This window comes from Mixophyes fleayi, chromosome 4 (genome assembly GCF_038048845.1).
Source record: "Mixophyes fleayi isolate aMixFle1 chromosome 4, aMixFle1.hap1, whole genome shotgun sequence".
In the NCBI taxonomy this organism is placed as follows: domain Eukaryota; kingdom Metazoa; phylum Chordata; class Amphibia; order Anura; family Limnodynastidae; genus Mixophyes; species Mixophyes fleayi.
The window spans coordinates 110197967-110215100 of NC_134405.1; the positions used below are offsets into that span (position 1 = coordinate 110197967).

Genomic DNA, 17134 nt, shown 5'->3' on the forward strand with positions numbered 1-17134 from the left:
AAATAGTTTTCTCCAACATTGGAAAATGCATCCAATAGTGTCAAGTTACAAATCTCTTCCCAAAGTCTAACATTCTGCAATAACAGCTCATCTCGTCAACAGTCCACTATTGTGACCTCTGGAGCTACTATCATGAGTTTCTATAACTATAAATGAAAACAAGTGATGACTGATCAATAGTCTCTGTGATATAATAATATCCATGCTGGGTATGAGGTGGGTATAACCTTTCTACCCATGACTATCTTCCATTGAACTTTAGTATAATCTGCTACTGATTATAGAATGTTTGTTCCAACGCTGTTGGTTACACGTTGTTTTACACTTTATATAAAATAAACACATCAGTGCCAAAAATGTCATGTTTATTTAAAAGAGCCAATTATAACCAGAATTAACATTTCTTCAACAAATACAAAGCAAGGGGGATTATCACCGTGTCATAATCATCTTTCTTTTCTCTTCATACACAAAGTAAATTTGACATCGCAGTTTACAAATTGCAAATCAGGTAGGCATGGTTAATAGAATACATTCCAAGATTACAGTCTCTGGGGAATTAACTGAACATGAATGCATGTTACTGACCAATTTCATAAGTTCATAAGTTGATCAATTTGAAAGTACCCATCTTCAGAAAAGCTTATGTACCGTATACTCACATGTAGGGTCAATATTGAAGACTTTTTCACTCTATTACCATAGCATACATTTTATAATTCCACGTAGAATGAAAGCTCTCTAATGAGCAGTGTCCTCACACCCTTTGTTTTCATGTCTGCATTTATTTTGTGTGTCTTATATGTCCCTGTTTTATGTATGTCCTGTTTTCCCTACTGTACAGCGCTACAGAGCACTGTGGCTCCTTATAAATCTACGATAATGATAATAATAATATGTTTAGTTTTTTTATTTTTGGACTGCGTTATATTTAGAATTATAAAACACATTTCTTGTTAGTTTTTTTTTTTCAAAATATCATGAGAAACTATGTTTTAGAAGAGAGATATTAATTTACTATATCTGTCTGTAAGTATGGGAATGGCATACCACCAATATATAAAACGTGCATAAAGGTTTAATTAATTATAGGATACAAATAGCGCCAACTTATTATAACCGAAAATCCATAGCAACCAATCATTTGTTAGCTTTAATCAGTCAAGTGAAAGACTAATAGAAGCAAAAGTCTGATCAGTTGCTACAGGTCATGGCACATATATGCTATTTATACCGAGTTATTATATAAGACATATATTATTTCAAAACAGAAAACAAAATAATAGCACCATCTTATTCCATACACTGTTATACAATAGGCTGATTGTACTGGGGTGCTCATCATATTAAACTCTGATTTTCCATATTAGTGCAGTATACAATGTATTTCACAATAAAGCATAGAGTTTTTTTACTTTCCCATGCAAAACAATTAGTAGTGTAAACAAATTATAATAAGTGTTTGAGTACAAAGTACTGAGATGCAGTTGGTTTCCCATATTTTACAACATCAATAACATGAATTACATCACAACATAAAGGGAACAGTTATGTCACAGATTCCTACATGTTGTGGTTTCTTTAGGATACCTGTTACTGATGAAACACTAAGCCAATGACTCACTTGGCAATATTTCACCAAAGATACAATATGACATGTGGATGGATTATCTATCTATCTATCCACATTATCTAATAAAACATATTATCTAATACAAAGTAAAAAAAAATACACTAATACTCATGTAAACATAATGACTTAAGATACTAAAAGATACAAAATGTGGAAACAATATTATACAGTTAGAATAAAAAAAGAACCTCATGTTGAATGCTTTGATCTATACTCTATTTACAGAAGTACACAAATGATTAGGGAGTAATGCATCAATGTGGTGCAAATGGAAAAAGTACTGTTTTTATGTCACAACATTACTGTCATAATAAAAAGTTGCCACAGAAACATCAGGTGCAATACAAGTGTTTTAAGTATTCAAATGAGTGTATGGTCAGTAATGTGTAGGGATGTACTTGATTCATGACATAAATTCCAAAAACATCCATCATACAAAGTAGTAGTGTATGTAATCAGAGCAACCCAATTTGTTTCCATACATATCAAATCTAAAAGGTAAACACAAGACAGATGGCAAGTGCCAGAGGTAAGTGTACTGTAGACAGCCTGAATATAAAAATGTGGTTAAAGTGGTCCTGATTTCTACACACAGCAGAGACAGCCAGTCATTTGAATTATTGGAAGACCTCTTGGACTCCCAGGGAAGCTGACAATTCTCCCTGAAGGCAACTCACTGTCCTTCGGAGTGGGAGGAGACGTGTCCTAATGACAAAAATTGGACCAACATGGTACACCTACCTTACTAAATATTGAGAGCCTGATGCATTAACAAGCGCAAAACAAACAGAATGTGCGTTTTTTTAAAAAAATGATCATACATTGGGTATACGCACAGCCGTATTCAACAAGGAGCGGATGTGAAGATACGTCTGTTGGTAAATATGGCTCTAGGTCCGCTCTGGTGTAACAGACAAGATATTACAGGATACAGCCAATATATATGTGGAATATCAAGTCACAAAAGAACGCACAGAAAAAAAAAAAAGATTCAATTAATGACACCTGTTAATCATAGAGTCATTAATAACAAAACATTAAAAAAATACTTTTTTAAAAAAAAAACCATTATTTTACTCCATAAAATACATTTATTAGGCTGTTCTTAATGTCTACTGTACATAAAATACATTTTAACAGTTGCCCGATTGTTAGCATACATACCTACATATCACTAGTAATCTGCACTTATACCAGACCTGTAGCTGGTGCAAGTGTTACCACTGAAAATGATGTACCTTAGAGATGCCTAAAGCCTGAATCGGACGGTGCTGCATGTGCTCGAGCTTGGCACGCCCTTAGTGTACATTGACTATGTGCATATGTTCCCCTCCCCGTTCTACCGCTGAAATCCTAGGCTGTAGTAAGGGTCCTTTGTACTCGAAGATGAATTGGACTTTGCTGCGTTCTGTAGTGTATGGTTCGGTTCAGGGTATGCGCAGAGTAATTGTGCGCATTATACGTACCGTATCGACATTTACACTCCTTAATGAATCAGGCCCTGAGTGAGCAGGGGAATGATTATGCAATATATAGCACATTAGCCTTACCCTGACTACTTCATGACATAAGCCCCACCCATGGTTTACTTTCATACGTTCACCCAGAGGGATGGTATGAAAAGTATGTAAGTATGATGTTACCCATCAAGCAACCAGGAACTTGTGACTACCGATATTCCCATGAATATTGATTGATGTAGTCCATAAAATGGCTGATTCCACAGTGTGTAGCCAAGTTTTACACTTTAAGCCTTGGAAGTATGGCTTGAAATATGTGAAATCTATAAATAGTTCATGGATGTCTAAATTTTGAATATATTTTCTTGTTGAGAAACATTTACTTAAATGTTCCAGTGCTTCATAGTCCCATGGTTATCTATGAAGTTATATTAATCAAAAGTTGAGATGTCTTGCAAACGAATCCAGATTCTTGTGTGAATAGGTGAGATTCACTTAATTTTGACAGTCAGTGCAGAGCTACAATTATATTTAGTGCATGTAAACTTATATAAATGAAATATTGTTACATTATTTACATTATGTATAAAAAAAAGAAAAGAAACATAATATATGCATCAATTAGGGGCAATGTGTAATTTGCACTCTGATATTAATTATAACTCCCGGGGAACTGTTCACCCCAGAAGCAAGTTCCATAGTCCGTACCTAGAAATCATTTTGATAGGAAAGACATTTCTGAGCTGCAGATGTTCTATGAAGGTGCAAACATCTTGTGTTGGGAAAACACGAGGCCCTTGTTTTGAAGAGGCCTATAGTTGTGCTACAAAAATACATAAGAAATGGAACCACTGTAGATAGAGGAGAAATATAGATTAAACATCCCCTCATCATGACCAGTGCCGGATTAAGGAAAGGGAGGCCCCCAGGCTAAGGGTACTGTGAGGGCATAACATTTGCTGTTAGCTGCCTGCCATTCTCCTTGAACAGGTGACAGTCGGAGCCAGGGGCAGGGACGCCCCCGATCCAATGAATGACGGCGGGCCCCCCAGCTGCCCGAGGCCCCTGGCCTGTAGCCCCTTTAGCCCTATTGTTAATCCGGCTCTGATCAAGACTTTACATTGTCTGATTCAATACTTTCATTTATTTCCCTGGTGGCTTTGTATGCAGCTGATGGGTCCAATGTAATGTAAAACGGTTCTTTTATTCCACAATGTGCCAGTGCTGGAGTAGGGTGTTTTATAGATGAATATCACACAAACTATATCATGGCCACTTCATTTCCCATAATGGCCTGCATGATTAATAACTAATGTTTCTATAATCTACAGTGCTGTAGATTATAGAAACATTCCTTGATTACTGACTCTCTCAAATTATCTCTTCTAATCCACAAAACTGTAGTAAGCCCAGAACATAATGTTTCACGTTGTACAAGTTTACAACAGGATGACTGTTATGTCTGAATGAAAGAAAAAGTGACTCTTATGTCAATGCTAGTGTAAGCAGTCTTAGGGCTAGATTTACTAAGCTGCGGGTTTGAAAAAGTGGGGATGTTGCCTATGGCAACCAATCAGATTCTAGCTATCATTTTGTAGAAGGTACTAAATAAATGAAAGCTAGAATCTGATTGGTTGCTATAGGCAACATCTCCACTTTTTCAAACCCGCAGCTTAGTAAATCTAGCCCTTAATGTCATGTACCGCTGTGATAGGAAATAATGTAATACAGTTGTAGTCCCTGTGTTCAAGGTGTAACTGTTGTTATTAACATAAAAAGTCACACTGTATGTAAAAACCATTACTGACTCAATATATATATGTATATGTGTACATATATATGTATATATATATATATATATATATATATATATATACACATAAATATATACACACATACATATTAGAAGACGACAATGCTATACAAGGTGGCAGATCATAAAATAAACTGTGGTCACATAACAGCACCTTAAGTTTGGCAACATCAGCATCGGATTAGTGACCCATTTCAATAAAACAATCATGCATTTTTATCTCACAGGGAATCTGTATATAATGTATATACGTATGTGAAAAGTACAAGTGCAGGTTTTTTGGATACATATTATTTTCCTCTGTGTTCCCCTTTGTAGTGCTGTGTCAAGTTTGAAGTCTTGAGAAATCAACAATATAAAGTAGTGACTGAATGTTATCAGTCTAGCAAATTGTTTCTCCTTCTTCCAAATGGGAGCATCAGCAGTTTTCCTCGTCACTTAATTTACTGATGTTCCCTTTCAACTCGTTTTTGACGAACTGCAGAGATAAAAATAAATCAACTTATTATAATTTGTATATTTGTATTTACATTTGTTTAAGTGCACAGAACATTACGACTAATCAACCTTATGCATAAGCGACAAGATGACATTCTGGATTGCTTACTTGGTGAATCTCTGAAACAATAATTTAGGGAACCAACATACAAAGTAGCAATTCTAGATTTAGCCATCACAAAAGGAAATGTGTCTATAGGAGAGAACTTGAGGTCTAGTGACCAGTGGCCAGTGTGGCTTAATATTAATATACATGCAGCAGTGAAGCAGAACTGCACCAAAATGAAGGTTTTAAATATTAGAAAGGCTGTGTCAGTATCCTCGTCATTTGTAAGTTAAATGTCAGGTTTAGAGAAAGCAGAGGAATGGACTAAAGTATGGAATTATGGATTTAAAATATCAAAATGTAAAATAAGTCATGTGAAATAGAATTCAAACAATCACAAAGTTGCACTGCTTTTTCCTCTGCAAACATATGCCCTTCTCTCTGTCTCTTAACCACTAAAACACTAATGCCCATCTCTGTCCTGCATTGACTATTGTAATCTTCTTCTATCTGACCTCCCTACATCCAGGGCCGGTGCTAGGGTCCGTGGCGCCCTAGGCACATTTTCAAAATCGGCGCCCCCACCCTGCACACTTACAAAATAGTGTGTACGTGTGCAGGGTGGGGGCGCCGATTTTGAAAATGTGCGTTTTTTCTTACCTTAACTTGCCTCCTCTCTGCTCCGTCTGCTCCCCTCCACTCACTGACACTGTCGGGCCGTGATGATGATGTCACGCCCGACAGTCAGTGAGTGGAGGGGAGGAGTCGGAGCAGAGAGGCGGCGGTGGTGAGCAATAGTCCCTCCCCCCCTCCCTGTGGATGTATCTGAAGCTGTGCGGCGGCCGTGAAAGGTATGGTCAGCGATCGCCGCACAGTTTTAAAGGAATTTTTAATCTGTGGCGCCCTCCAGAGCCCGGCCTACATCTTACTCCCAATATGCTACAGCAAGAATTATCTATTGCGCTCTTCTCAAAACTCTCTATCCTCTCTTGGGATAACCTACAAGGTTCTTCTACTTAGTTTTCTCAGTTCCTCCCTACATTTCTACATTTAACACTAACTTGCAAGGGTAGGGTCTGAGGACCTTGTCTGGGTCCCTCTGAATAAAGAGTTAAATAGTCTACCACAGTCCCCAAATAGGATAATGGGAATCACTAACATTACCTGATTTACATGTGCAGGACCAATTAATTATTTAGCTCCGCGGCTCTTGTAAATTGGATCAATAATCCTAGTAGCTAAATCACAAAGACCTTCATCTCACAATCAATTTCCTTTTAACAGAATTTAAATCTTGTGTGGTTGCATTTGTATTTGCAAATAAACTAGAAATACATAGAAGGAAAGGTTACTGTCCTGTAACTCCATTAAAATTAGAATGTGAAGAGGATAGTGAGGGAATGTTTCCCTTTCCCCCTGACACAATCTAGAAATAAATGTCGATGACTCATAGAACGTTGGACTACATGCTTGGCATTGGAGAGGTTGAGGATGCCAGATGTCATCACTATAGTTGATATTAGTAATCTTTTGAGTCAGTGTAATATAGCAGATTCCAATATTTTCTGATTTCCAGTTTAAGTCCTAGGTTCAGAAGACTTGCCCCTGAAAGCATCTGTCCATGTCCCTTATTATAATAATGACATTGCACATCACTTCCCTTGTTCTGCATGTTCAATTATCAGTATATTATTTATTCTGTTTGCCATATAAGCTAACATTACAATTGAAGACAAACATTCATATAACTTACATTATTGGTTCATTATCACTATGTTATTTTATGGGGTGTAGTGTCCTATGTTTGCACAAGAAAGTCCTGCAGATAGTGTGCCTGATGTAGAGTTGAACACAACTTGACATTATTCACGGCCTACAAATGTGCACTGAAAAGTAGCATATTTCAGCCTGTATGCTGAGTCACATGCATCTCAAGATGCGTCCACCAGCTCTGCAGATGTAGAATATGCCTCAGGTTTATGGCAGGAGTACTTACACTCACATACACAGAACCATGTTCTAAGTGCAATCAAACTTTGTAAATATTTATTTTCATTGGGGAAACTATATTTGATATTATACTTCATGTAATAAGATATAAACTTCTCTTGTATGAATTAAAGTAAGGACTTTTGTTTGTAAATACACACACAACATCCTATAACAGGCCTGGACAATTCTCCAACTAGTGCTGGCGTTATCATCATCTTCAGAGTGTATTGCTGGTGCAAATAATATGACTGTCAAAGGTGTAATTGTTCTGCATTCAGGTCTCCATTGGCTCACAATGCTGCGAATATGCCCTTCCTGTACTCAGCCTACGTTAGAACGCCACTTCCCTCCCCTGCCACGACTCTTAAGGTACAAGTGTGGATGCATACAACTCCGCATAGGCGTAGGTACTTGCCAGTTTTTTTGTGGGCATGCCTAGAGCACAAACATGCAATTTACACTAAGAAAACAGGTGTACGTTCAACTCCGTTCAACTCTGCATCAGGTCCAATGTTCATAGAGGCATCTGCCCACAGTCAGTGTTACCCTGGAAATTGTTTTCGGATGTTAATAGATGTTCAGATGTTTTATTTTACTGTTGTCCATGATATTTAACTCACTTTCAGTGTACATGATAATATTTTGTTTCAGTGATTTACTGTATATATAAACTTCTGTGATTTTAGAAAGCTCAGTACGTGTATTATGAAAATAACTAAAGCATATGCTTCTAATTTCTTGGGACAGTCCCTATTTTTTAGACTTGTCTCTAGACATTTTTTTTAACTTGATAATCTTCCTGTTCTTTAAAATTGGTCAACAGTCAGTTTTCTTATTTTATATGAAGGATGTATATCTCTGTATATAGGCCCATCTTCTTCATGCTGTGTAAGTTGTATTGAATCGTGTCCAATGGTAAGTTATTGTTATGGAGTGGGGGTGTCATGCTTATATGAAATACACTTCATATGAAATTTATAGATTCCTCTCCTCAACAGTAATGTCATACCTCCCAACTGTCTCGATTTTAGGCTCTGTCCACCATCGCGATTAGGACAACTTTGTCCCATGGATGCGCAGTTTGAGAAGTATGTCTCATTCATTGCTGCTCTGTATGGTAGAGCAATCGTGAATAGGTGCCGCAAACATTGGTGCGCATCGCAACAGGGGTGTCTGGAGGGTGATAGGCACCCCCCCGGGGTGTGACGATGCTCCCATTTCGGTGTGGTCCGCTCCTATCCTGATGCCAGATACCCAAATGTTGGGAGGTATGATTAAGTGTTACTGAATGTAATTTTCGACTGTTCAGTGGTTATATGTTATTTTATCACAATACACAACATATACACGGGCAAGAAAACGGTCTTTACTAAACATCTGTCTAAATCTTATGGATCAAATAACTGAGCCTTGGTAAATATTAATTCCCTTGAACTTCTTACTGCTGACTTCAATAAACAGAAGTTAGAAATGAAAAACAAGTTACATTGAAACTCTAAATCAGATGTTGCTCATAAATCAAATGTATTTACACTGAATGTGTTTGTATTAATGTATGTACTAAGAGCACTGACTAAGGATGGTAACAGCTACATGAACTGTCTCTGAATTGCCTACACTATTTTGTCTTCAAAGTTATGTGATATCGGTGCTTATTTATTAACAAGGTGCAAAACTGCAAAAATGTGCTGGAAACCCATAGCAACCAATCAGATATCAGCATTTAGAAGTCTAGTATTCTGAAGAGTACAGGCTAATCTGGTCGGAGGAGGAGGGAGTGCAGCTCTCCCTGCTTCTTCTGTGCGGCCCTTCTGAAGGCTAGATGGCCGCACAAGGTATTCCCATCACTGACCTAAAGTTGATGGCACTGCGAAGAGAGGCTTAGGATTGGTCAAATATCCACAAAAGAACCCTAATAAACAATTTAACTCATAGACAACATTCACCGGTGGAATATTTTGCTACAGACACAACACATTCTATATGAAAATATGTTGTTCTCAAGGACTATTGCAAAACAACTGTATTCTCATTTTAACAATTACTGGTTATGAAAACAGATGAAAACATTAGTATTTGTACAGTCCCTGCTACTCCACAAGAAACTTTATTTTCTTGGCATAGTTTTTCTATGTCTGCTGTTGGAGCAGACGTATCTAGATCAGGTGCCTGACATCTGTTGATCATAATGTGGCAGTAATTGATATCTGGTATCGCACACAGTCACACTGCGCTGGTAATAATATCACACTAGAAACTCACCTAAGTCATTATTCTTTGTAATGGCTGCAGCGACTCTGGTCCTTGGACCTTGCTGTGTAAATGGATATCCAAATTTAAGAATTGCTGAGTTCTCTTCAAGCATCTGAGCAATCTCCATCTCTACGGCAGTTCCCAGCTGCTGTCTCTGGAGATAGGGAAATGGATGTGAGATATATCTGAGATGTATCATGCAGTCCCTTGCTAAATAAATGATTGCACATTTACCTGATTGGCGATCTTGATCTCAGTGAGGGTCTTGTTTTGTTTCAGGGCTTCCACAAAAGCCAGAATTCCAACTCCCGTTATAAAGTTTGTTTCAATGTTAAGACTCCTCAATGTTTTATTCACTTTCAACATATCTGCAAAAGCCTTTTATGGTGACAGTTTTGTTAGATCCCTTTTAGGTAGAAACACTCATAAACACTTTAGCCAGACCCCCTTTTTTCTCATTTTTATTATTCCTTTTCAGCCCAAGTCCAAAAAAACTATTACTGTAAAAAGACCCAAATGAGCAGCAATTTCTCCCAGGACTCTTATTTGTGTCAAATTATCTGTGTTTGCCCTTCTGCTACACGGGAGGCTTTTGTCCTCCCTGAGCTCGTCTTAGTCAAATATCTCTCTAAAGCTGGGTACACACTACAGAAATTTCAACCAACTTTTTATTGCCGAGCGATTTTACATGTGATCAATGTTCCGATCGCTCGGTCCATGGACTGTATACATACTAGCCTTGTTTAGGACGATAAAGGGAAGAGCGGACGTCCCTTTAGCGACTTTTTACAGCCATGTTGTCGTGAGCAATGACTGTTAATTTCATACTCACTGTTGTGGATCGGTCGGACGTTTATACACACTACACAACGTAAACGAGATTGGAGCGAAAATATTAAACGGTACGACCAACCAAATGAGGCGACAATCCATTTGGGCAGACTTTCGACCATCGTGTCACTGCACACACTGACCCGACTTTTGAACAAGCGGTCATATGTTGACTGATTTAGCCGATTATTAGATGAAAACTGTGTAGTGTGTACCCAGCTTAAATCAGGACTGCAGTTCCTGGATTCCCTGAACTTTTAGGCATACTGATCAGTGCTCTCTATGTAGAGTTGAGTAACAGATTCAAAACTGTTCCACAAAATATTCACCTTGTTACACATTTGGGCGTGAAATTTTGATGTTCTGCTGGCGGAATTTGTCCTTAAGTGTTCCTAGTCTTACCCTAACCATACAACACAGCAGCATGAATTAACTGTCTTTTTCCTAGCTTTATTGATAGGCTACAAATGCAGAATCATGTAAGTTTACAAATACATTGTGAAATGGCAAAGCAATAGTGGAAGTTGAACTTATACCTGGAGCTTAGCATCTCTGCATAACGGCCGGTCGGCTGTAAAATGCTATTTGCCCAAAATTTTGCTTCCACTTTGCTCATTTCTGTTCCTATAAAAATGTCACAACCAGCCAGGGTAATGCATGTAAGCAATTCACAATAGAAGGAGGACAGATTACTTGCTCCCCTCCCCACTGGGGAAATTCTTCCTTGCCACAATAAATGACTTCAAGAAATGATTACTATACAATTCAAAAGCAAAGGTAAAAAAAAAATATTGTTTTGTGCACCCATATTGTGGCAGACCAAGTACTATGGGCCCGAGTCATTAAGGAGAGCAAAGCATAAAAAGGAGTAACTATGCACCTGGGCAAAACCATGTTGCATTGGAGGTGAGGTAAATTTAAAATGTGATGGCAGATTTATAGTTGGGGTAGGGCATGTCCTAGATCAACTTTACATTTCACTGTAAAACTAAAGCATTTGTGTGGTAGATTAAAAAACAGCCAGTATTTAACTTATGTGCAAAATAATAAAATAATTTGCACCCCTGGCATTGTAACATGGTTTGTCCTTGAGATCATTTACTCCTTCTTTGCCTTACTTTCCTTAATGACCCAGGTCCTATATGTTTACTATGTAAGCAAATATAACAAGACATTACATTATAATGTTTGTAATGTAGTTCCCTTCTAAGTCCCAATAAATGAAATCTATAATTTGACATGTAGTCACTTACAATTGCTACTGGATCATTGCTTCGCGTTGCTGCTAGGCTGAAAGACTTCACGTGGGTATTTGACTCTAAAGACTTTGCAAGTTCCTTTAGTGTTGGTATTGGGATGTTCTAAGGTATATATATATATATATATTTATAAAAAAAAAAAGAAAAAAATAACATTGAAAGTACACCAAAAATATAAATGACAAAATATTTATAATATCATCACTCAGCACATGTTTTATCTGAAATGTATTTTTACATAAAAAAGCACAATGGTGCACACAGAGATTGAGGCAGAACATGTCGGGTCCTCAAAGACTACACACAGCACATATATAAAAGGAAAAAGAGAAAAGACTAAAAAAATCCAATGTATGTACAGTACACATTGAAATCTTTATTTATGAAATTAATCTAAACAAAATATTTAAAAAAAATTATATTTGAAAAGAAATATTTATAGAGATTATTATACGGTTAACAGTTATTTTAAGTTTTGATCAAATAAAAGTTTTATGCCTTTGTGTGAACTTTTATTGCACTTACACATGTGCGTATGCTGCAGTCTGTTCTGTGTGTCTACATACGGCAAGTACTATTTAGGCAGAAACGTATCATGAGGTGCGCTTGGATTTGAATACGACTGGAACTATCCTCAAGTTGCATACTCTTATTAAGCACGCTACTTACACACACTTAAGTTGTATTTGGACATGAATCAGACCCAATGCCTTTGTTCAGCATTTATGTCACGGCTAGGAATATTTGTGGATCCCCAACCTCTACTTAGATGGTAAAGCAGAGGGTGGTGGAGACAGAACACGCTGGGATAAGTTCAGATGGAGAATCACAATGAAGAAATACACAGACGATAAAGTATTGTTGCAACTTTAGTATATTGTTCAATGGTGCAACAGCAGTAATAAAAGGCATGTACAACTCAGCTGTGCTGAGCACACGGTAGTTGGGAAATAAAACAATCACATGAGTACTTCAGGTGGTAACCATGAGCAACAGCATGAAAAACAAGCAATACAGTTCAACGCTGAGATGATGATCCAGAACACTTGTAACCTTGTAACACAGACAGCAATAAAGGTGAATCACTGACACAGCTTGAAAGTCCGATGAGGATAGTAAATAGACTTGGCTGATCCAGATGGAATGTGATTCACTTTAGCGGATGGTGATAGGTAATGTAACGGTTCTTGTCAGTGGAACAACACATGTATATATATATAGTCCAAGAGCTTGGTGAACTAGAGACATGGAATAGAATGTTGCTAGAAGTACAGCGTGACAATAGAAGTCCAACACACAGAGAAACGTAAGTTCATCCCTTTGACAGAAAGCAGCTGATACCGCACAGAACTTAATTAAAGAAACTGGCTCCTAGCTCGGCAATGATACTTAGAAATAGTCCAGCAATTCACAAACAGCAGTATGATAATAATAGCCGTGCCAGACCTAGAGCCACAGATGACCAGAACTTGACTGTAGTTCAACAGAATAATGAACAGCCGAGCAAAGCGGTAATGAATCCAATCAATATGAGCACAGTTTATAACAAGCAACTCACGACAGTTCTATGTGCAGATGAAAGTTCAATGAATAGTTGCAGCTTAGAGATGAACCATGAAATGATATTCAGCAGGGCCAAATGGAGATCAGCGATGACAGGCAATCTCGGCAACCAAATAGCATCCAGGAGACACTCAGGGAGTTAGGTATACAGCCAGAACCCACGGTAGTGTGAGTAACACGAAGATCAGGTAATGAATCCCTGATCACAAGAGGTTGATATAGTCTTCAGTAACCAATAAGCTTCAGAAGGAGGTTTCCAATTAGGATAACAGAAAACAGCTATGAAAAGGTAGAGACTCTGAAACAGGAGACAAGCACCAACATAGTTCCTTAAAGGGCAAGTCACACAGCAGCACCTAGTTATGAGAGCAGTGTGACAGTACCCCCCCTTTTAGAAGTGGCCACTGGACACTTAAAGATGACTTTTCATGGAAACTTAATGTGGAACTTGTGTAGTAATGCAGGAGCATCAATCTCAGAAGCCTTTACCCAGGAACGCTCCTCAGGGCCATAGCCCTTCCAATCCACTAGATATTTGATCACTCCTCGAACTTTTTTGGAATCTAAAATTTGAGTGATCTCAAAGTCCTCCTGTTGAGAGAGTTCAGGTACTGTTGAAGATGAAAAACGATTAATAATTAATGGCTTCAACAAAGAAACATGAAAGGAGTTTGAAATATGAAGTGAGGATGGCAGTTTCAATTTGAAGGACACTGGGTTAATGACCTTCAAAATCTTATATGGACCGATGAATTGAGGAGCGAACTTCATAGACGAATATTCCGGGTGGATAACCAAACTTTGTCACCCACTTTAAGGGCAGGTACAGCTCTACGTCTTTTGTCAGCTGCTCATTTATATCGAATAGAAGTTTTCCTGAGCTGAGATACAACTTGATTCCAGATAGTAGAAAAATTTTGAATGAGTTCAGTAGCTGCAGGAACATGGGTGGGAGGGAGGGCTGAAAACTTCGGCAACCCAGGATGTAAGCCATATACAACATAAAATGGAGTAGAAGAGGTAGACTCATGAAACAGATTATTGTGTGCAAACTCTGCCCATGGTAGAAGATCCATCCAATTATCCTGAGAAGCAGATGAAAACATACGAATAAAAGTCTCAAGGTCTTGATTCACCCTCTCTGTTTGTCCATTCGATTGTGGATGGTATCCAGATGAGAAATTAAGCTGAACTCCCAAAGCTTTACATAATGCTCGCCAGAATTTAGAGGTAAACTGTACTCCTCTATCAGACACAATTTCTTGAGGGCATCCATGCAAACGAAAGATCTCTTTAATAAAATTTTGTGCCAAAACTGAGGAGGAGGGCAATTCCTGTAACGGTATAAAATGAGCCATCTTTGAAAAGCGGTCCACCACCACCACCCAAACCGTATTATAACCTCTACTAGGAGGAAGATCAGTTCTAAAATCCATACTGATGTGAGTCCGTGGTCTAGAAGGTACGGGAAGAGGCAACAAGGGTCCCATAGGGGCCAGACGAGAAGCTTTATGTTGAGCACAAACATCACAGGAGGCCACAAAATCTTTAACATCAGTACGAACGGATGGCCACCAATATGAGCGAGATATTAACTCATATGTCTTTCGAAATCCTGCATGGCCAGAAATTTTAGAGGCATGATACCATCGTAATAACTTCTTCCGAAGTGTAGTGGGGACAAAAGATTTACCAGGTGGAGGAGTCTCAGACACTGTAGAAGCCAACAGGCATTTGGGATCCAGAATGAGACGATTCTCAAGAGGATCTACATCAGTTGAAGTGTCAAAAGCCGAGATAGGGCATCCGCTCTTTTATTCAAATGTCCAGGCTTGAAAGTGACATGAAGATTAAAACGAGAGAAAAAGAGGGACCATCGAGCCTGTCGAGGGTTGAGACACTGTGCCGTTTGTAAATATAACAGATTTTTATGATCGGTAAAGATTGTTACTACGTGTTGTGCTCCTTCCAATAAATATCGCCATTCAGACAAAGCCAATTTCATCGCTAGTAATTCTTTATCTCCAATAGTATAGTTTTGTTCAGCTAGCAAAAACTTTCGAGAGAAAAAGGCACATGGTAACAAACGATTGGCCAACGAGCGTTGAGAGAGAACTGCTCCAATTCCAACTGCGGAAGCATCTACTTCTAAAAAGAATGGTTGCGAAAGATTAGGCTGTTGAAGGATGGGTGCTGAAGATAAGGCCCCTTTAATATAAGAAAAGGCCTCTAAAGCCTCTGCTGGCCATTTTTTAGAATTAGCCCCCTTCTTAGTAAGAGCTGTAATAGGAGCCATAATAGTAGAATAATTCAAAGTAAACTGTCTGTAGTAATTTGCAAACCCTACAAAATGTTGAATGGCTTTAAGAGTCATGGGGAGTGGCCAGTCCAGGATAGCTTGAACTTTCTCTGGATCCATCTGTAGACCTGATCCAGAAACGAAAAAACCTAGGAAAGGCATAGATGTAGCTTCAAATGAACATTTTTCCAATTTACAATAAAGATGGTTCTTGCGGAGTCTACTTAGTACTTCAACTACATGTCTCCTATGAGTCTACAGATCCTTAGAAAAAATGAGAATATCGGCTAGATATACAACAACATAGGAGTAAAGAAGATCCCGGAATATTTCATTAATGAAACTTTGAAAAACGGCTGGGGCATTACAAAGTCCAAATGGCATTACCAAATATTCAAAATGTCCATCACGAGTATTGAAAGCGGTTTTCCACTCATCTCCAGACCGAATACGGATTAAATTGTAGGCACCTCTCAAATCTAGTTTCGTGAAAATGTTAGCACCTTTAATTCGGTCAAATAATTCAGTAATCAGAGGGATGGGATACCGATTTTTTACAGTCACTGAATTAAGGCCACGATAGTCAATGCAAGGACGAAGAGAACCGTCTTTTTTTTTTTACAAAAAAGAATCCAGCCCCAGCCGGGGAGACAGAAGGTCTAATGAATCCTCTTTGTAAATTCTCTTGTACATAAACGGACATGGTCTCAATCTCTGGTTGGGAGAGAGGATACACCCGACCTCTAGGTGGATTTTTGTCAGGTAGTAGCTCTATAGGACAATCCCACAAACGATGAGGAGGAAGAATCTCTGCACGAACTTTGTCAAAGACATCAGCAAATGATTGATACTGAGGAGGTAGTGTAGATGATTCTGATGGTACATTCACCTTGGAAGAACAAAGAGGTTTCACTTTGTGTAAACATTTAGAATGACATTGTGGACCCCACGATAGAATCTCAGAAGTCTTCCAATCCAGTTGAGAGTGAACTTGAAGCCATGGAAGACCCAAAATGACAGGTGACGTAGTACATGGCATTATAAAAAAGTAAATACTTTCAAAATGTAGTGCTCCTATATTGAGGCAAATTAATTTAGTATGGGCATGAATTACACCCTTAGGAAGTCGAGAGCCATCAATAGCTGTGATGTCTACAGGGTTCTCCAGCAGAACAATTGGAATGGCCCATAAGGTAACTAAATCTTGTGAAATAAAGTTCCCTGCAGCACCAGAGTCAATTAAGGCTTGGGTAGAATATCTCTTGGAATCATACAATAACAAAACTGGAATGGTACAAGCAATAGAAGAGGAGGTTTCCTCTGTCCCCAATCTGACCTCCCCAGAACAGATCAGGGTCTGGCATTTCCCGGCCTCTTACAGCAGGTATTCAAGAAGTGGCCAGAGTCACCACAATAAATACATAACTTCTCACGCCGTCTACGGTCACGTTCCTCCGGGGTCAACCGAGATCTTCCAATCTGCATAG

At 38.4% G+C, this 17134-nt stretch overlaps 1 protein-coding gene across 2 annotated transcripts in view; it reads right to left on the reverse strand.

The window, feature by feature from the left end:
* Nucleotides 1–4982: 4982 nt before the first annotated feature.
* LOC142151904 (tropomodulin-2-like) overlaps nt 4983–17134 on the reverse strand; it is a 61120-nt gene continuing 48968 nt past the window's right edge. The window contains exons 7-10 of one of the 2 annotated variants that reach the window (XM_075207994.1): nt 11780–11887; nt 9930–10073; nt 9705–9849; nt 4983–5384 (exon numbers count right to left, since the gene is read on the reverse strand). In XM_075207994.1, the coding sequence (XP_075064095.1) occupies nt 5350–5384; nt 9705–9849; nt 9930–10073; nt 11780–11887 (432 nt within the window). In that variant the 3' untranslated portion in view covers nt 4983–5349. Of the gene's footprint in view, nt 5385–7121; nt 9310–9704; nt 9850–9929; nt 10074–11779; nt 11888–17134 lie in introns of those variants that run through there. The other variant, XM_075207995.1, reaches the window with a different exon arrangement.